The sequence below is a fragment of the Pocillopora verrucosa genome, chromosome 12, assembly GCF_036669915.1.
Source record: "Pocillopora verrucosa isolate sample1 chromosome 12, ASM3666991v2, whole genome shotgun sequence".
In the NCBI taxonomy this organism is placed as follows: Eukaryota; Metazoa; Cnidaria; class Anthozoa; order Scleractinia; family Pocilloporidae; genus Pocillopora; species Pocillopora verrucosa.
In genome coordinates, this window is record NC_089323.1 from 17,134,135 (window position 1) to 17,161,180 (window position 27,046).

The following is a 27,046-nucleotide window of genomic DNA, read 5'->3' on the forward strand; positions in this document are numbered from 1 at the left end:
CTCAAAATCCAAATGTTTTATTTGAACTCAAAGGTGTACATATTAATGAAAAAACAATGTGATATAACATATTTCTGATCAACAGTTGTCAGCTGTCCCCCTCAAAGCAAATTATGCAGATGCTGAAACTACAACCATTCATATTCACTTGTTATGATGTTGTGCCACATCTTTTTATAGCATTTGTTTTCCCATTATCAAATATTGTGGGTATTAGAATTCACAGACACTGGATAGAATCACTGACCATGCAAACAAGTTTTACAAAGAAAAACTCAGTGGCAATAACCATCCACTGACTATCAACAATTTCCCAAGGACACTTCATATGAAGCAGATATCAATATTGCCTTTAATTTGGAGAAACAAGGAATACTATGATGTACATCTCTTGGTAGCAAATTATTGCTCCAGAAGTTAATCACAGATAATATTAAAGATAATACTGGGTTTTTAATGTGGATTTCAAATTATTGCTTCAGCTGTATTTTCAGCACAATAATATGAAAACAAAAGCAAAAAGTGTTAAGTACTATATTATATGATTCAGTCCTAATGGCACACTTGATATATTTGAAGAAATGAATGACATAGATTTTCTTATTCAGTCACTAGTGGATATTGTAAAAAAAACAATTCCAGAGTAGAGATGTAGAATATTATATTACATTTATATGTTATTCAACTAATTTGTCAAATGCTGGAAGACAAAAGGTAATTGCAAAACATAAGTCTCATAGTCAGAAAGAACTACATGCAAAAAGGAAAAAAGAAAGCTATGCAACAAATGGAACCTGCAGAGAAAAAAAAATTTTGTCTGATAGAGCAATATGGTACAAGTCACTGGATCCTGCAGAAAAGAAAAGCTTTTTTCTCACAGAGCTGAGTGGTATAAATCACTAGATCCCTAAGAAAAAGAAAAGCTTTTGTCCAAATCAGCAGATTGGTATAAATCACTTGGTTCTGCAGAAAAACAAAATCTTTCGTCTCGCTGAGCAATTTGGTATAAATCACTGGATACTGCACAAAAACAAAAGAGAGCAGCATGGTTGGACTCTCTCAACTCTGCACAAAAACGAAAAAGAGCAGAATAGTATAAGTCATTGAATCCTGAAGAAAAAGAAGAACTTTTATCTGGCAGAGCAGAATGGTGTAAAACACTGGATACTGCAGGAAAAGATAAGTCTACTGTTCAATTGTGACTCTGCGATCATAGGCCAGAAATATCTATGTTCCGAGGGGATTCTATCTTCAACTGAAAAGAGCAGTGAGAAGAATAGAACCAAATCAACATACACTATTTCCTGTGTCATTAACAATTTCTTCCCTGTCTTCTCCTTCTCTCTCTTCAGTTTCTTTCTCAAAGCTCACACTTTGGCGATCAAATGCTCTATTTTCAAACTTCAAACCTTGAAGTTCAAGATATGCAGGCGATTGGCCTTCGGAAGACATCGAGTGGAGTTGAAGACAAGGTCCTGGAGAAGACGCAAGTTGCTCATACGAAGATTCGAGAGGACCCATGACATTATAGATGAGTCTGTTCAGATCGTTTGTTTTGTCATTTAGTTCGATTCCAGCTCTTCTATACTTCCACTTGTATACCAGTACGCCAATGACAGCCAAAAACACACAAAAAACACAAAGCACAACGATAACAGCAACAGGGAAGTTGCTTCGTTTACCTAATTCAAAGAATAAAGAAGGAAATTGTTATCAATTAACAGTTTCGAACAAACTACACTTGAAGTAAGCCGTATGATATGAACAGCATGCAACAAAACAAGTCTTTTTGTTTATCTCGAATTAAGGTGCACACAAGTAAATAACAAACGAGACATATAATGTTCCAAAAATTTAAATAAAGAAAAAAAGAAGAGAGAACGGGGGTGGCTATCATCTTGCCGTGTTACCTCAAGCGAGCAACGGGTAACAGTGGGGTGACTTGCGATGGACCACTAATTCAACAAGGAAAAGAACCAATATTTGAACAGCAAATTCATATAGCGCCACGTTGGCTATTTGATGTACCAAAGTACTTGATAGGTAAAGACTTCGCTACATGAGGAACAAAAAAAGTACTGATTTCCAACTTACCAGTCACGATCAAAGTTGTAGCTGAATGGCTCACTCCAAAACTGTTCGATGCTGTACATTCATAGACACCGCTATCACGAGGTATCACGTCCCTGATAACAAGTACCTTGCCATCATTGTTAAAGTTAGCCCGTGGTATACTGGTATCTCCATCTTTACTCCACGTAACAGAAGGTTGTGGATCTCCGCTGGCCTCACATGTCAACTCTGCCTTTTCACCAACAATTATAGTTGTCTTTTCTGGTAGTTCCTTGACCACGGGCTTATCTGCCATGATTATATTACAAGACATTCCGTTTTCAATTCAAAACACCTAAAAAACAAGCTATACTCTGACACCTACTTAACTTATCATTGAAAATTCTGAGTCCCCATGAGGAATAGATTGCTCAAGGGGACTCAGAATATTTTCCTTGTCCCACGTTCGTGACAAGACGAAAAAACATCTTTCTCTATTCTTTACCGAGCTAAAAACACCATCTCTCTTATTCTATAAATCTATCATCATACCTGATTTCCTTTACTTACAAAACTGTTAAACATCATGAATAGAGAAAGCCACAGAACCACTAAAATAAATGCAAAATCGTACGGTACCTTTAGTTTTCAGCGCTATGAAACTGCTTGAGGTATACAGCGTCTGCAAAGACAGCCCATAAAAACGTCATAAGCGAAATTCCTTGAGCAAAATGGATTCAAACATGTACAAAAAACTTGAAAACGTGGGTGGGGGTGGGGGTGGGGGTGGGGGGGGGAAGGGGGCATGACAAAGACGTAATTTGGAGTGGAAGCAGCGAGAAGTAACGTCTACATTCAAAATATATTGGGCCTTGAGGTAAAAAATACGCCGTTCATCTTTTGTATTATAATGTTGCATAATTTTAGGTGGAGACAAATCAGTTGATCAAAATACCTCTGTGACAAAAGCTCTGAGAAACACTCTGTAGTTCGTATTTGGGTGCAATGGTCTGTTGTAATAATACTCTTCACCATTACTTCTCTTGCTCCTTATTTTACCGTTTGACTGGACTCCATCTCCTACGGTAAATTCTTGGTGATTGTTAAAATCATTTCCTCCAAACTGGAAAGTGACATAAGCTGCAGGTAATGGAGATTGGTGAGCTTCTTCATAAGTCATCAGCTCTTGTGTTGTAAAATCTGCTGGTGGGTTTACGACACCATTGTAGTCTGAGCGATATGTAATGACGATGATCTGGAAAAAACTGTAAGACCAAGATTCTTTTTTTAAGCTGTCGTATTAACAAGGTCTCAAAAATTGGTTTCACTGAAAACCCGAAATTACGCATACAATTGATGTAAAGAATATTCTAATTTTTAAAAACACGGAAAGAGACAAACACGAATTAAGAGGCTATTAACTGCGGAACATAATACAAAATCAGTTAGAGGTTATCAAGAAGATTATAAAGAGAGCATTCTCACAAGTCTTTAAAATTATGTGAACTACTATAACTGCGGCATCCAAAAGTTATGATAACAGGGCTTATACTTAGTGTTCAAGAATTTTTTTTTCATGATTGGGGTTCATCTACTAACGCTATTGGAGATTAAATACAGTTGAGAACCAGCCTTAAAAAGCTTTCCTGGTATTTAGAAAGTATCCTAGATTTCGTATATTTGTTGAAGGGGAGAACTAAAACTTGCTCAACATACCTTGCATGTCCCATAAAATTTGGAAGTGTTATTTTTGCTGTGATTCCTCCGTCGCTAGAGAATTTTGCTGGGGAAGGCTTTTCACGGGACCAAACTTCACCTGTGAAGGGAAATGTATGGTCTATTGAAGAGGAAATTCATTTATGAAGAATTTCTGGTACAAAGTAATCACTTTTTATGAAGTGACCCTTACTATACATGATATCTATCACGTGGGATTTAAAATGTGCTCAATAAGTTCAATAAACCAGAGCGACCAAGAAGATTTCTGAGAGGAAAAGATAGAATCAAGCAATTAAAATAGCGCTCTGTGGACTCAGAAGTACGGAATTTAAGTTGCTCCTCGTTTCAACATTTAATATGAATTTCAAGCATTTCTTCACTTTTTTCCTTTTTGATTTAGAGTCCATTATTTTCTGCCAAAAGACAGAAATTAGTTGATAATGCAACATCTACTGCGAAGCACACTCTGCAAGGGGAAAATAAGGTATAAACGAGACTGTGAAAAAAAAGATGATAATGATGATGATGATAATAATAAAAATAATAAAAATAATAATAATAACAATAATAATAATAACAATAATAATAATAATAATAATAATAATAATAATAACAGTCTTTATACAGGGGGCTCACGTCACTGGAAAGTGGTATTCCGTGAGGCCCTGTAAAATAAATAGATAACGAGTTAAAAACATAAACATTACTAAACATTCCATTTTTTTGCGCATAGGTATAAAAGTCTTTGTTTACCATAGTTTCTTTTAACAAGAGGAAGGCGGAAATCGTTCTTTCTTCTTATATTGTAACTGTGGATGTCATAATTTCTTAAAATGTTTAAGCTATAATCCACAAGCAATTATAGCTTACTAGACTTTACTAGAAAAAACATCGTATTTAACGTCAAAATATTTTGCGTCTTTAACTAACCTAAAGTCTGAATCACTAAAGGCTCGCTGTAAGGTCCAGGTCCCGCCGCAGTGAAGGCTCTAACCGACACTTCATACCTTGAGCAGATCGAGAGACTGGACAACAGCATCTCAGTTTTAGTTGTGTTGAATGTCGAATTAAACGAAGCGTCAACCGAGAAGCAACTTTCCTTCAACAGAAGTCTCACTTGATATATTTTAATGAACCCATTTGCAACCTCTCTGGGCAAACCATTCCAGGATAACTGATATTCTGTACGCTCAATTTCGATAGACAATACGTTTTCTGGTCCACGGCTGGGCTCTAGTAAAGAGAGAGAAAAAAGCCTCAATAAGCTTCCAAGTATAGATTGAATCCAGAATGGAAAATGAGCTAGTACTCCAGTATCGGTGAACAAACGGATCATTGTTTACCAAGCAAACCAATGTACAAGCTTAAAATGTTTTATCTTTCTCCCAATATTTCACACAGGATCCTTCTGGCATTGCTAAAGCCAGAACAATTTGAACAGTCTCGGTAGTTTAATTTCATTTCACAAATCTTTCAATTTTCGACAGTCCAGATATTATGTTTAACTTCTTTCTATACAAGATTCCACCATGATGCTTGATCACTAACAAAATTCATGTATTGAGCATTAACAAAATCATTACTTTTCCCCTGACGCTGAACATACCGTACTCTTTGGTTTTCACCGAAAAAGTGGCATTCTGTCCCGGTTTGATAGTTACAGCTGTGATATAGAAATGATAAGTAACTCCACCCAGGACATCTACCAAGTAACTGAACGCATCTCCTCCAACACTTTGCTTTGTTTCACCATCTTTGTTTGCATAGAACAGAGTGTAACTCCTAATGATTCCATTAGCTTCTGCTGGCTTGCTCCAAGTCAAGTTTAATCTTGGACCATGCATCTTATTCGGGGCAACTTCCTTATAGGTAAACGAAAGAGGAGCGCTCGGTGCTATTAAAAAAATAAGAAGTATGAGAGGTAAGAAGAATTCTATTTGCCTGCATTATAACGCTCATTTTCCCTATCACCTTGCATTTCCTTCCACCATGACGCAAAAAAGGATATTTCAAATTTTTATATCAGTCATCAGGATGTCATTAATTGCATGAGCGATCATGTTCTGTGATTGGCCAATTTTTGTATCTTTTCACCTTGATTTACCACATACCGTCTTCCTTGGTTCTCTCTACCTTGACCGGGGTCTTTGGGCCATCCCCATCTGATGTAAAAGCTAAGATTTGAAATTCATATTCTGTGTTCTTATCAAGTCCCACAACATTTTGACTTAATGTTGATTCGCTGTTGATAAGCAAGGTGGTTTCTAACCCTGCTGAACTTTTTTCTTTATAGAACAATTTAAACCCTGTGATGTTTCTTCCATGTCTCGCAAGTACTGGTGGTAGCTGCCAGGAAGCTATAATGCTAGTAGAGGAGCTTGCAGTCAAATTGAAGTCTGCCGGAGGTTGTGATGGAACTGAAATAAACAAAATCAGTTGTGTGCTTTAATTTTTAGCTGATTACCGATTGATGTGTATGTAAACATACCTCCATAGAAAAAGCATTGGATGTTCCAGTCTGGAGGGTCATCTGCAGTAGGGACTGTGTATATGCATCAGATATACATTCTTTATAACCTGAGTGTGAAGATGCTCCACACGGCATGAGACGATTATTTTCCCATAGACACCTTGGGGGTTCCAGAATCTTCAATGCTTAGAATCCCAGCATATCATAAGGAGTATGATCAACATTAAATCTTAGCACAACTTTGTTTGGTGAAAGTAGACCCTGAAGGATCTCAGCGAAGTCAATGAGATATTTAAAGATCGATAGAAATTAAATCTCCATCGGTCAGCTGTTAAACTGTTACAATCATTCTCACTCAGTCAGGGCTCAATTAATCTACATTAGAGAATACTCTTTACCCATTGTCTTTGCTCTTTAGCTCCTTAAGCTTTCATTAATAATTAGTTATTGTGACTTAAATTCGTAAATTAAATACCTTTAGTTAAAAGAATGCCATAAACTTCCACCATCAGAGCCTTCCAGCTATAATAGGCTGTCGGCTGAAAACGGATAAACTTTGCACTTGCAAATTCCTGTAGATTGTTTTTTATGATGTCTCTTTGATTTGAGTTTCCTGGAAAGACCTGTATTTTTTTTTACAAAATGCAACATCATTATATGAAAATTTTATCAATTAATCTACTGCATCACTCATTATCAAAAGTATCAGCTCTTCCATGAACTTTGACTTCCGTGTGGGAAGTAGTGAAATGAATGAACAAAGACTTTCCGTATAAGTACATGTCTCTAATGCCTAATGCTCTTTTGTTGGAAAACTACTACAAAAAGTGTATGTGACTGTTTATCAGAAGTTGAAATAGTATTTCTGCAGAGAAAATTTAGGGGAGAGGTTTATCTAACACACACTCAAGGAAAAGTTGGTGTTCATATCATGACGTAACTGTAGGTAATATTCCACATCAAATGTTTTTAAATTTCTCCTCAATTTTTGAGAAAACAGGTAAGTTGCATTGTTAAATTAAGATGTAATGGATAATAACTCCAAATGACTCGGACTTCGTAACAACTATACAATCTTGAAAGTGAATTGTCTTTACATGTATGTACCATCCACAAAGTTTTGTTTTTACAGGAAAAAACAATGCATGTTCAAGTATCCGTTTGAAAGCATTATTTGTCATGTGGTGGCGCAATTAAATTTGTCACACTGATAGTGTTGTGTGCACTTGTATATCTATAAAAAAAGAGTCCTGGAAACTGTTCATAGAAAGAGAATTGAATCTGAATGTTGTCAGGTTGAACACCTTTCTTTCCTATGACTCAAAACAATTGATTGGGTGTGCCTGGTTGGCATTTTCAATATGTACAAACACACGCAAACCTACCTTGTCAATATTGTTTTCTTTATAGCTGAAAAACGTGATGCCATCCAACGATAGGTGAATCTTGTAGTTTATTGTCCACTCATTGATACCATTCGCTCCTTGGGTAGCTACAGCACAGATAACGTACTCATACAGCAGGTCAACTTGTAAGAAGTCAGCAGGATTGGTCGTAGTCTTAGGTGCCCAACCTCGATTTTTCCCATTCAGTCGACCATAATATGCTTTATATCTATTATCGTAATATGATAAGGCTGTGAAGCTGCTGTCAGGAATTGCACCACCACTGGCTAGACCAATGGCCTCCATTTTGCAAGCTGCAAGATAATAATTTAAAACATGAAGCCTTCACATTTTGACACGAATTATGTAAATAATTAAAGTGAACTAAGAATTAAGTACCTTTTATAGCATCTACGGAATAATTCACCTCAACTTAATTTAAGGTAATAGTTTTACGTCAATGGTTGCCTATTTCATGAGTAGAGGCTGCACACACACAAAACATTTTCCCTCTCCTTGAGACAAAATCACTTATGTTCAAGCTTATCAAGCCTCTTTTCCTCTTTTTTAGTTAAAGAAGATAGTAAATAGTTGACAAACCTAAGAAAAGATCCATACTTATGAACACAGTTCGAAAGCTGGACAGAGATTTCCACGATTTGATTAGTTAAGTGATTCATAATTATAACGTTACATCTACTGCACTTTGCAGTCAGTGAAACCTTTACTTTCCCCTTCTTTCCCGTGCAAAACCAAAAGTCTGCTAGCAGATAATTTCAAGGTTTCACCTTTTTTTTTAGTGGAATATTCTTATGAGGTGAGACTAAACAGTATTGCTGAAACAAATGAACATTTAAATATATTTGTGCAGGGCGCAGCATGCACTCGGAAGCTAAGCATGGAACTTGAATCCTTATGCAATTTCATAGATGCCGAACGTGACCATACTTTTACTGGCAATAGGAAAACAAATGGGCAGCTCACACAATAGCAGCCCATGTCCTAAATCCCATGTTTTTACACTGTGATTTAGAAGCACATCGTTAGGTCATGTTGCCCATCAAGAAATGCAATGGTGATGCAAATTTCTGTGGGTGAATTGGAATATATTACGCATTTTGTTCAATTGCTTAACCTAAAGGGAACAGAATGTGCACAGAATCACATCATAAGAGCATTACACCAAATGAAAGCATTGATCACCGAAGTCTCTGATTTTTAGTTCTATGATTATAGTGGATATGTGATATCTACGGTTCAACAGAGAGTATACGGTGTTGATTATCAAACTCTCCAATGGTCAACTTTAAAATTATTTCAATACCATTCTCACTCAGCCAAGGCGCAAGCAATATTTGGGAAAATTGAACTTGCCCTCATAGCACTGTATAATTACCCAGTCTTTGCTTCCGTAGATAATAAGTTATTTTGAACTCAATGTTGTCTCAGAGGGAGACAAAAATGAAAGCAAAAATATACCTTTAGTTGGAACTATTCCGTAAACTTCCACTCTCAGAGCCTTCCAACTATTATATGCTGTCGGCTGAAAACGGATAAACTTTGCACTTGAAAATTCCTTTAGACTGTTTTTTGTGATGTTGTTTTGATCTACGTTTCCAGGAAAGACCTGCAGTTTATTGTAAAAATGCAACATTGTATCAAATTTTCGTAATTGATATACTGCATCATAAACTACAAAAATTATTAGGTACTCCATGAACAACGACTTTGAATTGGCAATAGCTAAACGAATGAACCCCAGACCATGTTTTTCTGAACAAGTACGTCTCTGAAATTTAATGCGATTGAAAGACCGGTTCATAAGTCCAGAAGTCTTATCATTATTGGACTTATTAACAACTTAAAAATGGTGACAACGTATTTTATGTACTTATAGGTACCATCCATTATATTTTTATTTTTAAAAGACAGAACGATGCATGTTCTAAGTATCAGTTTGTAGTTCCCTTGGAAAAGAAGTGAACCTGAATGTTGACAAAATGAACACCTCTTTCTTGTCGCACATCTTGACTCAAAAATTTGATTGTGTCTTCCAAGTGATTATTCTAACTTTTTAAAAATATGTACAAACTTATGCATGATCTTTATGTAAACCTACCTTGACACTACTGTTTTCTTTATAGGTGAAAAACGTGGTACCATCCAATGATAACTGAATCTTATAGTCTGTTGTCCACTCATTGATACCATTAGCTCCTTGAGTAGCAACAGCACAAATAGCATACTTGTGCAGCAGGTCAATTTGTAAGAAGTCAGCAGGATTGGTTGTATTCTTGGGTGCCCAACCCCGATTATTTCCATTCAGTCGACCATAAGAAGGTTTATATCTATTATCATAATATGATGAGGCTGTGAAGCTGAAGTCAGGGATTATACCACTACGGGCCAGACCAATGGCCTCTGTTGTACAATCTGAAAGATAATTTTAAATCATCCTTCACACTTTTAAACACATCATTAAAACAACGTAAGCGTTAGCCCTTTGTCTGAGCGACTGACGAAGGGCTTACGCTCGACACGTCAGCTTTGAAACTCTTTACAGTGGCCAGTTTACGTTATCAACTCAGTTGATAATACTAAATTACAAGAAAGAAACAGTCTGCTGCAATTTGTGGTTGAGGCCGGTAGTTTTAAAAAGTTAAGGAAGGACTTAAGCGTCTTTTTAACTTGGTAACTTTATTGTGAATATTTATTTTGCAAAATAAATAAATAAATAATAAATAAATAAATAAATATATATTTTAAATTCTGATCCTCTTCTTTTTAAGGTGCAACGGCATTGGGCCAACCCCTGTTTCTTTGTTTTCAAGATGAATTTTATTTATCTTTTTTATTATTATTGTATCTTGAATAAAACGTTATGCTGTGTTATGTTAAGGTTTGTAAAATCACATTTCAAAAGCTGGATGGAATTACCACGTATTTCACGTGGTTAATTAAGCGATTCGTAATTATGATGACATATCCACTGTCATTGGCAGGGAATCTAGCCCTTGCTATGTCCTTCTTTCGACTTCTTGTCGTGCAAAACAAAAGGGCTGTCTGCAGTTAGTTTTAAAGTTTAACTGACTTTTGATGAGAAATTCTCTCATCAAGTGAGAATATACAGTATTGCTAAAACAAATATGCATCAGACATAAATTCTATATATTCGAATGTAAAGATGCTCTACACAGCATAAGACAGGCAATTCTGTTACAATGGAAACCAACTTGGTGCCAGAATACACAAGCTACATCACAAATCCCGATGTATCATAAGGAGCATGGATAACAATTAATCTAAGCACAACTTTGTTTGGCAAAAGCAAAACCTGAGGGATCTCTTTGTGGTTAATGTGACATTCAAGGTTCAACAAGGTTCAAAATATTAGGGTTCTGCAAAAATTTAAAGGTATTGATTAACAAATTCTCAAATGGTCGGCTCAAAACTATTTTGAAACCGTTCTCACTCAACCAAGGTTTAATCACTTTTGGAGAATATTATTAAACTTTCTCTTTACATATAGCTCTTGCCTTTAGCCCCTTAGCTCCTTTGGCTTTCACAAATTATTAGTTATCGTGACTTCAATTTTGTCTCAGGGTGAGAAAAAAAAATGAAAGCAAAAACTACCTTTAGTTGGAATTATTCCATAAACTTCCACCCTCAGAGCCTTCCAAACACTAAAGGCTGTTGGCCAGAAGCGGATAAACTTTGCGCTTGCAAATTCCTGTAGATTGTTTTTTATGATGCCATTTTGGTTTGAATTTCCAGTAAAAACCTGTAGTTTGTTGCATAAATGTAAAATAATTGTATCATTAGTTACCATATGTATCAGCTATTCTACAATCTTCTCCTTCGATATGGGTAGATAATGTTTACCACAATTAAAAGACTTATTGTTCCTTTCGGTAAAAATCTACCAAACAAATGTTTAAATGTTAGTGTATTAGAAGTTGAAATAACATTTCTAGTGAAACAATTCAAGGGAGAGGTACATGTAGCTTGTAAGAGAATGCAACAAATGCTCTAAGAAAAAATGGCTATTCCTCTGTAATAAACCGTCTGTAATATTCCTAGTTGTGTAATGTTCTTAAATATCTCATGGATTTTTGAAAGAAGAAAGAGGCAAGTTGCATTGATGAACGAGGATGTAATGGTCAATGCGACTTGGTCAGGATGACTTGTACTTAATGACAACTACTTGATGCTGTTTCATATTCCTGGGAGGGGGGGGGGATAACCGTGCCCCCTACCTTGGCAATATTGTTTTCTTTATAGGTGAAAAACGTGATACCATCCAATGATAACTGGATCTTGTATTTTGTTGTCCACTCCTTGATACCATTAGCTCCTTGGGTAGCTACAGAACAGATGACATAGTTATGCAGCAAGTCAATTTGTAAGAAGTCAGCGGGATTGGCCGTAGTCTTGGGTGCCCAACCGCGATTATTTTCATTCAGTCGACCATAAGAAGCTTTATATCTATTATCATAATAAGATGAGGCTGTGAAGCTGCTGTCAGGAATTGCACCACCAGTGGCCAGACCAATGGCCTTCATTTCACAAACTGCAAGATAATAATTTAAAAACATGCAGCTTTCACATTTTGACAGAAACCATACAAGACAATTCAAGTGATCAATTATATGTAACCTTTGTGAATCAATTCACCTCAACTTAATTAAAGGTTATTGCTTTATGTTCATGGTTGCCTCTAAAGGGAGGCTGTGGTTTACCTCTAAATACCTTGCTTTTATTAATTGAATGACCTACATGTACACACACAAAAAGTTTTGTTAGTGTGTATGGGAAAATAGTCTATAAAGGGATTAATTGTGAAACTATTGTTTTGCCTCTGAAGTCTTAAAAATGTCCTATAAGTCAACATAAGACACAAGAACATCAACAGGAACAGTGGAATAGAAAAAATTATAGAAGCTGGGATGCCAACAATCAAGACACACAACAGCAGGAGAGCCATGACAGCCGACTACTGAGGGAATATTTCGACAAAATGCGCCAATCAAGGCGTGAGATTCTATCCAATTACACCTGAGCAGAAAGTTTCTAATGACCAGATACTCAGTCTACCTTATCATCTGAAGAAGACTGTATGCAGTTGAAAAATTACAATGCGCATCCAAAGTGACTACTTTGTGAAACAAATGATTGTATATTATTTTTTAAAGTAGTTTGTTCCTATTTTTAAAGATAAAACTTGTGGCATTATTTGACAATTGCACTAATTACTTCTTTACTAGGCATTTGTTAAAGATGGAAGCAGCTTAACTAAATCTATTTAGTTGTTCTTTATAACATAAAAATTACATGTTTTACACAAAAGTTTGTTTGTTCCAGTCCATTATTCTTGTTGCTTTGTAGAGGTTAAGATTCTAGAAGACGAGACACCAGCAGCGAATGTGTATAAACTGCCAGCACATGACACAACTTCACTAAAGTTACCCAGCAGGCCCGATTTACATTGAACATTGTTGCTCAAATATTTGAGCTTCAATGTTGTAAACAAACCAAAGTTTAGATCAATTAGCATTCACAACTTGTCACTGCACTCCCCACTGGAATTTTGACCTGTATTACACTAACACCATTGTGTATTTTGCCTGTTCTATCGAACCAATTATTGTAAAATGGATTAACACGGCATCGTTCTCGTCATCATTTACATATCAAGTATTATGAAATAATTAATTAAGTAATTTTTTACGGACCTGTAGGATCTTACCCTAAATTAATTATTTCTCTAAGTTATAATATGAAAACAATCACTTATTCCTCCACTCACATATATGTAGTTTCAATTTATAAATAATTTATAAAATAAAAAGAAGATTTACATACTAAACAGAACCTTGAGCATTTTTAACCCTTTGCCTCTCTAAGAGAGACTAGCATTGCATTTCTCCTTATAGCATCACCCCTGAATCAAACATTAAAGTCATGAGAACAAAGGAAATGATCACCAACTAAAGAAGCTCTTGATTGTTAGACAAACTCTACATGTCAGCACCTCAGAAATGCATAGAGAACAGTATGGATAATGTGCATACTAATCTTGCATTGTAATGCAATGCACGTACAAAACATGCATTACAACACAGGGCAATACTTAGCCATGTATTAAGTTTTAAACTCACCTCGTTCTTGTCGCACTCCAAACACCTCTGTTCTCATGCACACCCCACCCTGCTGAGTTTGTGGCAGGAATCGAAGATATCTTGTTGACACTCCATAAATTACATGTTTAACAGTTGTGTCTCTGTCATTATTTCCCCTCAACACCTATGAGAGAAATATACAGTCATACCTCAACATAATAATAAACTTTTTCCAAAGATGAAAAAAGGCATGGGTACTAAAACCTAATAACCCCCTCACTAAACCCTTCTGGCACAAAAGAGTGACCAAAAGAGATAGTTAATCTGCTTGGGCCTCTTAAATGATAAAATAAGCTTTAGGAGCCTCTGAGTACTCAAGGAAAGCCCTCAGGGTGGGAGAGAGGGTAAAGAAACAACTTGAAGGAAGTGGTCATATGACAAATAAATGTCAGTCAAAAGCTAGCCAGGTTCAGCATGAAAGCCAGGGGCTAATTGAGTTATTCCCTCGGAATATGGACTTAATATATACCATACATATATTTCTAAAATAATCATTTTAATTACCGCCTTTTTTAAGGCTGGGACTTTTGATATCATCAAACCTATACAATATTGTTCATCTGCCTGTATAGTCTATTATATCATATTTTAAATAATTTCTTTGAACTGCCAAGTCTTACAGTTTATGTCCATACCTTAACTTGTCCACCTTCCTTGTAGTCTCTCCAACATGTTCCATCTGTGGATAACTGTAGTTTGTAGTCCTTCACCCACTGATCTGCTTTGGAATTCCCTTGAGTGGACACAGCACAGATAATATGAATTGTCTGTAGATCAATCTGTAGATATGGGTTAGTGTCACCTGTTCCTGCACACCATGATGATCCTGGTGTGTATTTCAGTCGACCATTCTTGGCCGGTGTGTTGGCGCTTTGTTCAGAAGAAGCAGTAACTCTATCACTTGGAATCTCTCCATCTTCCATTCCAAGACCCAAATCTACACAATCTCCTATTGGAAATTATTTATAATAAAGAATGAACAAACACGACGAGCACACAAACACGTGTCCACTTTGATTCGAGAAGAGGGTCTTAAATAGGAGATTATAATTTCCTTCGCGAGTCACCACAGTGGATCTTAACTAGGGGAACTCGACCACATATTCTCGAACAAAATGAATGTGCAAAAGTTAAAATTTGTCTTTTACAATGTAAGTGGTATGAATGTTGGAAAATAAGTGGGGAAAGGTAAGAGAGCTCGAAGAATTTCAGCTTAGATCAAGTCTTTAAAGGGTAAAAAAACAACAATTGTCTCGTCTTGATTTTGGCCAAAGATTGACTTTTCTGAAGAAAAATGCCACGGAAAAGCTTAAAAGAACATTTCTAAGCCTTTAAATTTCAAAATATTCTGAGGGGGCATGCCCCCATACCCTCTAAGCGGCTCGCGCCTTCGGCGCTCGAAACTTGCCTCGCCTTGTTCTGAAGTCTGGCTACGGCCCTGAGATGATTAAACTGTTTTTTCAGAAATGAAGTGGAACTTAACAAGGAGAGCAAGAAAATACAGAGGAATTTAGCAAAAGGCAACAATTTATAAAAGGCACGTGGGTAAATTGCATGAAATTCAGTCCTTACCTAAAGCCAGAGGAATTCGCAACAACAAGGAAAAGAAAACTAGTTGGAAATACGGATGCATCTCAACCAAGGCTTGTTTGAGGCAAGAGGAAGTCTTCTTTTCATGGGATGGAGCTGTCAAACTGAGAGCACTTCTCTCGTTTCTTTTATGATAGCACAGCCCCAGGTGGTTCAATGTCAGGATATTTTTTTCCTACTCTCAGCAGACGATGTGAAAACCAGATTGATGGCTACTGAGGGAACGGAAATAAAGATATTAAATGGATCTTTATACTTTGCACGTTACAAACCTGTCTCTATCAATTTTAGTATATTTTACCTTTGCACCGTGTGTTACTAAGGCTTAATCACATTTTTTACCGCTAATGATTAGCTTTGTTTAGACAAGATCTTCACCCGAATCTTAAGAAGCCGTTTGCTTGCATTTCAAAATCCAAAGTTAATACTCTGTAAGTTTAACCAAAAAAGAAAAAAAAAAGAGAAAAAAGATAAGAGACTGCCCAAAAGGTTTGCTTCCCGTGTTGTGTCCACTATTTTAAGAAAGCAGTTTTCATCCAGATATCTTGTTTCACGCCTCGTTAAGAATGGGGAGTATGTTTGATTAAAGAATGAGACAGAAATTGGGCTGGTCCGAAACTTAGGGTGTACGCGACAAATACTTTTATCAAAATAATAATTTATATTTCACTGTTCCCAAACTTAAGTCCACGGATTTGATTACGCTTTCATCGTTAATTATAAACTAGCCTTTTAGCAACTAACTTTCGCGCCCTCAGTTGTGCTGATGTTATTCATGAGGTCAATTGGGAACAACGAACAAACAAAAGTAGATATTGTAACGATTTCAAAACATCGCAGACTTTTGCATTTTTGATCGCCATCTTTGCGTTGGGACTCTTCTTACAAACATAGGAAGAGCAAGAGTATGGAGGCCGGGATTAAGGTAGAAGTAATTTTAAGGCAAAAACTAAAGCTAATTTAATTGACATCGCAGCAGAAGAGGTTTCGCTCTTGACTGGATCCTAGGCCATTGTTCTGTCATATGGCAAATTCACTTAGATCAATGAGGATTATCATATATGAAAGAAATTGAGCCTTTTTTAGGAATTTGCCTCCAATGTGAAAACACCCAGGTTCTTGATTTACGAAAGAAAAAGAAAGCCCGACTCGAATCGATCGTATCCATCGTGGATGAAGAAAAATTATCTACGATCGAATTTATCTATTTTGTATCTGAAGAATTGTATCCATAACACGCTCATAAAGAGCTTACTACAGTGACCTGCAATCCTTTAAACGTTGAAAAAAGGCTTCGTGTTTTACACTTTAATATGGCAGAAAACGTGTGAGTATTTGAACCTAGGCCTCTGATGAACTTTCGCGGTTCCACGCGTTGCGCGTAAAGTACGCGCAGAGCATTCGTAAATTAGAGGCCTATTCAACTTCGCATTTAGCTTATAACAATGAATAAAGAAAACGCTTATATCTCTGAAAACGCGCACTCATACTATTGTTTAAGAGTGAAAAGCAATGAAAGAACAGAACAAATCACAGTCAAGATGAATTTAACGTGAACCGGTTATGTTTATAAATCGGGTTGAAGGATCATAATCTCCTAACCGAAAAATAAACTCTATTACTGACGACTGTATCCTGCGTAAAAAAAACCGTGAGAGAAAGACAGCTTAGGGTGTTTTTTCTCGCATGACAAGTAATCGCAATATTGAGGAAGATCTGGGCCGAGTGATTCACCCCAGACCTCGTCTAAAGCCGGCGACACACCTAGCGATTTTCTACACCGACCGCGGCGAATTTGATCTCCAGATCGATCTCTCAGATCGTTGCAGTGACGTTTAAAAATTGCGCGAACCAATGTAAACAAACAAAATGGCGACAGCAAAGCGAAAATAGCTGTTGGCTGCTGCCATAATTTTGCAATTAAAGCGCTCCAGGAAGCGATCTGAAAAGTGGGACAATTTAACAAATAGAGAAGCCTTGACTGTGCTCTGTTCTGTCGTAAAGCACGTAGGAAGCGGCTAGAGCACGAAAGGAGTGTAGAGGGAAACACGAGACGTAGTCGAGTGTTTCCCCCTACACTTCTTGAGTGCTCTAGCCGCTTCCTAAGTGCTTTACAGCAGAAGAGACCACCGTTGAGGCTTCTCTATTTGTTTTATTCTAAAGAATCCGTTAAATTCCCTTAAGAATTACTTTCAATTTCCTAGACAAACTTTATTTCCAAAGCGAACAATAATGTCGTCAGCATGCTCTATACCCTCATAGAGCACGCTACAATAAGCCACTCAGAATCCCTGTTAGAATGATTCAAATAATCTGATTGGCTTTACAAGACTAAAGCTGTCAAAAATGTCAAACCATCAAAGTTCATATTTTGCAATAGTTTACAAACTAACATAGTTCGGCATGTCGCATTTAACACTTTTGCTTGAAGTTTTTTAGTTTCTAATACAGAATCTGAAAGTGAAATGTTCAGTGAAATTCGGTCCAATCGTGGTTCACAAAAATACGCAAGTTATTTCACATGACAAGTAGAAAACAAACTGTTCAAGGCGAGTGTTTTTATGAATGAACAACAGCCGAATTCACCAGGAAATGAAGATCGCTCGGAATGACAGCGTCGTAAAACTCGGCTACAGTGACTGATGTGGCTTTCCACTCAACGCATCGGAAAGATTATCGAAGCTCTTGTTTTTCCACTCGAAGGGTAGTCGATTTAGTTCCTGAGGCTTGCTCCACTGCGATGACCGAAGATCACCATGATGAGCTAGCCGCGATAGACCTCAGCATGATCGTAGTCGCTCTGACACTGTCATGATTAGTATGAATTTTAACAGTTATGCCAGGTTATATTTTTCATCATTCCTGTTTTTCTTCTGTTTTGTTTTTGAACACGAAACTTTATATACTATACAAGAGTTAGCTGTGTTTGACTTTCATTACCGTACGTAAACTTGCAATCTAACTGAGCGTGAAAACCTTTAAAACTCGGACTGTCCATTTTGTTTTATCATTGAGGATTTTTGTCTCTGCTTACGTAACAGTAACGTAAATTACTGCGCCTGGCATTTTTGCAAAGCTTTGCTCGCTTGTTCCGAAATTTCACTTTCAATTAACAAAAGAAAAGCTAGAAAAAAGTCCCGAAAAAGGTCGGACATAGTACAATTTGGCAGATGGCATGACAGCTTTAGCTCAGTTCTATGCTCTATACTCTCATAGAGCACACTCATTTAACCAATGACGGCACGCGTTATATCCGAACTTTATTATAAAGAAAAATATGGTCGAAGACATGGATTTATTGAAACGCAGAGTCCTTCTTGAGACGACTACTGTAGTCGCTCGACGTTACATCAAATAAGCATGGCTTTTCTGACCACAGTGTAATCAGATTGACTTTTTCTTCTTCGGTTCAGAAACGATTTTCGATGTCTTCCACCATTTTGAATAGTCAGGTGATAATGTCGCCCAACTTGATTGGTTAATTTCACTGACGACTCGCCGTGGAAAGGGGAGGAAATCGCGGGAGCGGGCAGACTTGGCGAATGCCGGCGAATTTAACCGCCGATATCTGACATGCCAGATCTCGGCGATTAAGAATTTTCGGTTTTGAAAATCGAGTCTGTCGAAAATTGACTCGGTTGACTCGAGTAGTCCAGCTTTCTTTTTCCTTCAAGAAATAATTGCTTTGTGACACTGAGCGCTTTAATGAAACCATCACTTGTTGCGTTGCCTTAATTGAACACCCCCTCTTCAGTGGAAAAGAATTTACCGAGGGAGCTAGAACTACTTATGTCTTAGCCACCGCCCACCGTTTTTTAAACAACCTATTTTCGCATTTCCTACAAACTATGTCGGTCGGGGGATGTGAAACAAAACATTTGTAAGAGATGGCCCGGTGAATAAGATCTCCCATCATGAGAAGAAAAAGCTACAATGAACAATAGTCATTCAGCTATCGAGGAACTAGTAGCAGAATTTACTTATCATACTGATGGCACTGCACGAAGAAAATTTTTATATTTTATAAGCTGATCGCGGCTATCGGTGAAAATCGCAATCGCCGCACTGGGCACAGCTGGCGATCTTCGCCGACCGCCGCGATCGGCGTATAAAATTGCTAGGTGTGTCACCGGCTTAATAATGGCGATCGCGTTCTCACGCGACTAAAACCGAAGAAATGAACACGTATCACCATCGAAAGCACATATAGCACAATTACCCTGAAACGACCCGTTTCATGACACGACCAGAAGGTTTGAAAATTATTACCGCTCGACTGTAGTTTTTTGCTTACGCTGCCTACTGTACGCGATAGACTATCGATAAATTATTTTGGTTTCGGTTGACTCGAGTAGTCGAGCTTTCTTTTTCCTTCAAGAAATAATTGCTTTGTGACACTTAGCGCTTTAATGAAACCATTACTTGTTGTGTTGCCTTAATTGAACACCCCCTCTTCAGTGGAAAAGAATTTACCGAGGGAGTTTGAACTACTTATGTCTTAGCCACCGCGCACCTCTTTTTAAACTACCTATTTTCGCATTTCTTACAAACTATGACGGTCGGGTGATGTGAAACAAAACATTTGTAAGAGATGGCCCGGTGAATAAGATCTCCCATCATCAGAAGAAAATGTTTGTATTTTATAAGCTGATCGCAATCGCCGCACCGGGCACACCTTGTGATCTTCGCCGATCACCGCGATCGGCGTATAAAATTGTTAGGTGTGTCACCGGCTTAATAATGGCGATCATATTCTCGCACGACTAAAAACGAAGAAATGAACACGCATCACCATCTCCCAATATAGCAGAATTATCGTGAAATGACCCGTTTCATGACACGACCAGAAGGTTTGAAAATTATTACCGTTTGACTGTAGTTTTTTGCTTACGCTGCCTACTGTACGCGATTGACGATCGATAAATTATTTTAGTTTCGGTTGACTCGAGTACTCGAGCTTTCTTTTTCCTTCAAGAAATAATTACTTTGTGACAAAAACTATACTGTCTACAGTAATTTCGGTGTTTTCACAATGAGGGCGAATTGTCCAGAAATTGGGGGCTAATTGTCCGGGGCGAATTGTCTGACACTCGATGCAAGGATTCTTGCGATAGTTCGAGTGCAGATTCGTGTGAACAAAGGCGTTCCAAGTATTACTTACATCTTATGTGACCGTTGTAGTTTCCGACGTTCTTTGCCGCTTTAAGCTTGCTTTGCCGTCACTGTTATTCCTGTCAGGAGACGAAGTCAAGGCTCCACACTCAAATTTCGACCGTCGTCGAATAACTCAGGGAGATTTTACTCCCGCGGTGAATTCGGTCTGTGGTTTCGTCAAGTACTATTACTACGCATGCACTTTGTGGTCAGATTTCATGTTTCCTGTCAACATGGCTCGGAGTCTGCGAAGGGGGCATGCGGTCGATTACAAGGCTTTAAATACTCTTTCCACCGTAGATTTCGAAGCACATTTTAAAGCAAAAAGAATAGAAAAGTGGATCTTAAGTTTATTTGGTCGAGAGATTGATTGGCCGGAGAAGATCGAAGAAGGAGGTATGAATTGTTCGTACACAGTAGAGTACAAACTGAATTTATTTTTAATCATTTCAGGACTTTGAATATCTCGTGAAATGGAAGAATTGGCCTCCATGGACCAGCGCTAGAGATAATCATCCGTGCACGCAGCTTGGGTCCACACCAGGCCTGGGTTCCACACAAAGCTTATGCTTTCTTTTAATTAATAATTTTATAGGACCTTATACAGCAACCCTCCTGTCTCCGTGGAAAGGGTACAGAGTGTGTCACCTTCGTTTCTGCCAGGCATCCTATCTATCCTTGAGTCGAATGCAATCAAAGTTAATTATTCCTCTGAGTTGAGAGTGGATCATGATATATATATGTTATTTGCTGGCTGGGAGGTCCGCATGGTGAAAAACTGTAACCGAGGTCTTGAAAATACTGCCCGAGGCCGTAGGCCGAGGGCAGCATTTTCAAGACCGAGGTCACAGTTTTTCACCATACGGACCGACCCTTAGCCGGTAAATAAAATATTTATTTTTTGAAACTTGACGAAATTCTTTCCGAAAGAACCCGAATGATTTAGGGCTGTAAATACGGCAAGATCTTCCATAAACTGAACAGTTTTTGAGCCAGTAAATGGTAGTTAAAATAGAGGTGATGCAAATTCAAGAGAGATGCCTCGGCGAAACATTTTCATTTCCGTAACGATAATTTAAAAGACTTCCAAACAAACTTTGAAACATTATTTTTACAAGTATCTGTCACAATCTGACACCTGTCAATTAGAGAGCGCGTAAGTAAAAAAAAGCGTAAGAACATTTGAAAAACAACGAAACTAGTTTGGCAAGGACTGTCAGCACATTGTTTTCTTCAAAAACAGTCAATGATCCTACGGAAAGTATTATTCACTGTCGTCGACGATTAATTCATGTACGAAGATTTACCTCTGTTCATTGAGTAACCGATGAGGAAAGAAATTGTAAGTACATTTAAATTTTTTGTTTTGAAGTTGTGAGAGTTTGCTCGTTTGTTTGCTGCAATGGCGAGTGAAATCTGGTCTTTCCTCCACAAAAACTAAATTCGGATGATATACTCCAACGAGACACAAGGGGATTTAATGCGGCCTCCTTTTCTCATTGAAGTTTCTGTTGTACAATTTACGGTACAAATGTCCAAACTGAACGGACTTGAAAAGACTCACCGAGAGCGTATATTTGTTATAGAACTGAAATTAAAACTTCGCTCGCCTTTTCACTACGAACAAATTGTTTGAGAAAATTCAGATATTAAATGGACGAAAGTTCCATCGATTAGTTCAACTGTAACCTTATATCTCCCGTTTTAACTTTCTAGGTACTTTTTGTAAACGATTAAAATTAACTGCAGACAGTTTTTAGGCCGCCTGTCAACCAACGTGATGACACTATTACTTATACAAAAAAGTCATTCTGAAACGAAAATTTTTAGTCAACCAAAGTGACTTGAGAGAGAGAAAAGAGAGGATTAATAAGTTAGTTATCGGCTTGAGGTAGTGACCGACGTCATTGCTTAAAAACACTTCCCAACAGGTTAAACGAGATGTATTTATGAAAAATGGTAATGAACGAAGGGATGTATTCGGCGACTCACGAAAGCGTGACCGTTGCCCGTGAGTAGAGATAGGAAAATACTGACGAAACCAATCAGATTGCAGGATTCGTTACCGTGCCCTCTTAAAAAAAATAATTTTAGATATGTTATAAGACGAAAAGTTAAAAAAGCACATCAGCGATAGATGTAAATGAGATGTTACTATTTAATATTTAACACGCGCAATATTCGAGAAACAATTGACAGCTTTGCACGTGGTTTCATTATCATCTTTTTAAGCGGTATGTGTTTATTTTGTTGACAAAAATGCGGACCGAGACCAAAACTGTTCCTTCGACTTGATATATTTTCAACGTCAGTAGATCACATCATATCAACTTATCTCCGTAAATCATTCATTCCAGATAACAGAATCAAATAAATTTTTCCACTCACTCTCGTCGTGAAGGAACGATAACCATGATCGTGCTACAGTGCACAGAACTCCATTTTCTCTTGAATAACTATCCACCATTTTCAGAGCATGAGCAATACGTTTGCTGTAGGCAATCTGATGTCTTTAATCTGTGCAGTAGAATCGCATTTCTCATAAAGAGCGGTAAATATACGTTGAGAGCACAGAAAAGCCAACATTTCTCATTCTAAATGATGATTCCATTTTACTAAATGCTCTCTCCGAATCCCGGGTTAACTCGTTGAAATCTGAACAAAAGAACAAAAACGACGCTCTGATTTGTGCGAGATACATACCCTAAACAATCTGATTGATGCGAACAACATACCACTCTATACGCTAACATAGAGTTATTTTCTTTTTGAAAAAATTACTCAAAAAGCGTTTCATGTCAAGTAATGGTCAAATCAAATTAATGCCAAATTTTTCAATTAAGAAAGTTGTGTTATATTTTAACAGAATAGCATGTAATATAATAATCTGTCACATATAAATACAATCTATTGTCTAACAATAATATTTATTTTTGAAAACATATATATACATAAACAAGCAAACACAGTATGGGAGTTGAACGCTCCAAGTAATGGGCTTCTAACGCTATTCAAAACATTTTCCTGAACTGGTACTCAGTGCTGATAATACCAATTTAAAATTAAAACACGTGTAGTAACCGTGGTAGTTATCATATATTTGATAAAATCGCGTTACTCAGATCAGCCTCTAGCTAAGCTTCTTGGTTCTCAATGCTGGCGAATCCTGCTCGGGCCTGAACGAAAATATTTGCCCTTGTAATATAGTTTTTTTTTCTTCAAACTTTATTTTGACAACTATCGGCAGTATTTGAGCTGTGAATGAATCAAGAAATTGTATTAGCAATCAGAGGAAGCAATATGAGAATGATCGTAAAAGCTCTCTTAACATTATGAATAATCCAAGTTTCGATTGCCTTGTTAGGAAAAGTGTTACTGGCGGTACTGTGCTCTATTGAGCTAATGCCGAGCCATAGCGGTAAGCAAAAACACCTCCTTCAATGTACGGGCCCCGGTTGTTCAAAGGATGCGGTAACCTCTTATCCGTTGGATAAATCGCTATTTAGCGGATAAATTTTTACCCAAAGTGTCATATCGGTTGTTCAAATTACGGTAGCGGTATCCAATCGCTATCCAGCAGAAAAATTTATTCAGGTAGTTGTAACGTTATTATGTCACGCAATCGCTTTATATTACGTGACTTGTGTAAGCCAATCGTGCGTTAAGTACCATGTGCTTCGAGATTTACTTCACTTGTAAGTAGTGGAAGCTAAGGGGATTTCGCCTCATTAAGTCTTGGATTCCGACTACCTTTGTGCTAGTTATTACAATGGAATTGTAATTGTAGGTGCTATAAATTTTTATCCACTGGATTAAAAAAAAAGAATTGCCGTTCGACAGTTACACCTTTTTTAGTGCAACTTGCCCGGCAATCAACGTCGTTGAAAGACAAGAAGTTTTAACCGCCAGCTGGATCCCTTGGTGCATCGACGGTACCCATGTTTGAATAACTGCCCCTAACGAAAATGAACCGAACTTCGTGAACCGGAGAGGATTTCACTCCATCAATGTCCAAGCAATCTGCGACCATCGAGGTAAGGAAATATGTCTAGCTCTGATTATTGGTTTAGCCAAGGGCAGCACGTCTGTTTAACCCCAAGCTTTACTGTGGATACTATCTCGTGTCTATAACAGGAGTTATCTGATCCCAAATGTGGGCATGAAATCCGTGAGGAAATTTCGCATCCAGTGTGTAACGCTTTTCTGTCACGTTAGGGGCAGTGTGCGAGAGATTGGCTTGAGTATAACATGTGATCAAACGTGTGATGACGAGATTCAAGCACATACAATTTACGATGTGAACAACTGAATGAAATTGATTCAAAATGGTTGAGTTTTCGAACTGTGTGACAACCTGTTTAATTCTATAGCTCTCAGGTGTAATCGATTTTGTTTGAAAACGAGTATCGAGTCTTCAAATAGTGACATGACAGCAATGAAAATATTCTTCGGCGATCACTGAATGTGTTCTCCAGCATGGACATTTTGCAGTGGACTGGATTCGTTTGAATGCAGGAGCAAAGCATTACAGAGCATTCTCTTACAGAGTAGCATTATTTATTAACGTGTAATTTGTCGTTGCTGAAAGATACAGGCCAAGGAATACACTTGAAAGAAACAGAGACACTCATGATAGGCTTTTTGCGATCCTACATTTTATTAGCAGAATAACTCTGTAATTTCTATAAAAAAAATTTTGTTCAGACTCAAAACTATTGGCCTAGTTAAGTTTGCCACTACATGTATAGAGAGTTTGTTAAGTTTTTAAGACATTTAGACTTTGAAGACTTGTGTGGGAGAAATAAATTTTGTCCACCAGTAGCATTCCAATCTTTTTCATGCAAATATTATCCCAGAGTTTTTAAATCATCTGCCATATTTCTCATGCCCTTAGGATGCCTAATTTAACCTTTTATATTTCACCCAAAGATGAAGAAAAAATCGTGCTGATTTTTTTTTGGACTTGAGAAGGGAAAATTTCAGTGTAGAGCAAACAATTTGTACTTCTAAACAAAAGCATTGAGGTTCCACCTTTCAACCCTCAAATAACATAATTCACAATTGTGACTTACAAGGATTGAGTGTAGCATATCAAATCCAAGTAATCACATGTGTACAACTCTGCGAAGTGTTAAACGAACTCGTCAAGAACTTTGTGGCTACCGTTTCATTTCCGGTTTTACGTTACGTAACGTGTCACGTTACGTGTCACGTTACGTGTCACGTGACAATCTCTGGGGGTTTGGACGTGCTTTGACATTTGGGAGAGAGTTTTACCGTTGTGTAACTGTTTTGGTTTGCAAAACAGTTCTTTAACGTCATTGTGGTTGTGATCATTATTGTTATGTGATGGTTATTACGATTTCCCTTTTTTGTACGTTATCTTGTAACGCTACACAAGGAATAAAGGCATAAGCCACAAGCTTCTGACTACGATGTAAACAGCGTGTGATTGACAGAGACCAACGTTGCATACAAAATCAGTTAAAACGAATCGCGTGCTATAAGCTTAGTAGTGAATCGTATGGCGTCAACCGTATACCGGTTCGAACTGAAATACAAAAACGAAAATAGAAGCTAACGTAACTAACATATCGAAGATAAAATAATACAAATGCAGGAATTATCGCTAACATTGCAATAACGACCGTAACATGTAAGTGTCAAATATAATCGGCACTTATATTGACCATAAGGAAGGCTGGAAAACGATTAATAAGCTACACGGACGATAGCTTTATGTTAAATAACCCTCTGTCAGAGATATGGACCTAATCAAGCACGATTCCAAGCATACAAAAAACCATCAAACCGATTTAATAACGATATAGGCCATCTGATAGGTGATAAAGTGAGACTTGACTGAAACGAATAACAATAGAAAAGGCCTAAAAACCAGGAATCGATTACTTACTTGGTTTGCACACGCACTGAATTTGACTTGGTGGAATAGATGAGTAACAGCGTAGAGAGAAACTATGGTCCAATGCCGAGTAGAAGTTGACGCACTGGAATCTACACTTGAACTGATCTAACCAGGTAAAACCTCGTGAATATATCTAAAAAAAACACCACGTAAGCTAAGCTCAGCGATAATTACTATTTCCTGACGGTAATAGCAGCTGAGGGCTGGTCAACCACAGCAGATCAATTAAGTGAGTAGGGCCTTGTTTGAACATGACAATCGTTTGATAACATCTACGGTATAGTAAGTTCCTGTGACAGGAACTGAATTGACGACACGTGTTTTGTCACGTGACTCTTGATGTAAACAAATCCCGAAAGTTGGGACATTGAGTCGAGCTCGCAACTTCTGCTTTGGTAATTTTTCTTAAATAACTTCTCACTTTCAAGATGCGTTTCTTCGCTCAAAATTGACATCTTTCTTTTATCATTTATTTGATAGTTTATCAAGCAAGTTGTTATTTCGCTGCCGTTGAAGTTCTGTTAGGAAATTAGTGCCCACGAATTGCTGTAGATCGTGAAGAAGCCTTGAT

At 37.5% G+C, this 27,046-nt stretch overlaps 1 protein-coding gene and 1 pseudogene across 3 annotated transcripts; one reads left to right on the forward strand and one right to left on the reverse strand.

The window, feature by feature from the left end:
• On the reverse strand, positions 1-26,752 carry LOC131799862 (uncharacterized). Of its 3 annotated transcripts, none has more exons than XM_066159518.1 (18): positions 26,464-26,752; positions 15,378-15,607; positions 14,441-14,754; positions 13,785-13,929; positions 11,883-12,196; positions 11,260-11,407; positions 9,746-10,059; positions 9,106-9,253; positions 7,627-7,940; positions 6,717-6,864; positions 5,883-6,188; positions 5,378-5,665; positions 4,702-5,004; positions 3,769-3,868; positions 3,008-3,317; positions 2,692-2,734; positions 2,095-2,361; positions 1-1,682 (listed from the first exon to the last, which is right to left on the reverse strand). In XM_066159518.1, the coding sequence occupies exons 2-18, from the start codon at positions 15,436-15,438 to the stop codon at positions 1,288-1,290; spliced, it is 3,918 nt and encodes a 1,305-aa protein (XP_066015615.1). In that variant the 5' UTR covers positions 15,439-15,607; positions 26,464-26,752; the 3' UTR covers positions 1-1,287. The 3 variants fall into 3 exon arrangements, with proteins under 3 accessions (XP_066015615.1, XP_058973534.2, XP_066015616.1); XM_059117551.2 differs by having other exon boundaries at positions 15,378-15,610; XM_066159519.1 differs by lacking the exon at positions 26,464-26,752 and adding an exon at positions 20,557-20,708 and having other exon boundaries at positions 15,378-15,610.
• LOC136277215 (uncharacterized) overlaps positions 20,218-27,046 on the forward strand; it is a 32,110-nt pseudogene continuing 25,281 nt past the window's right edge.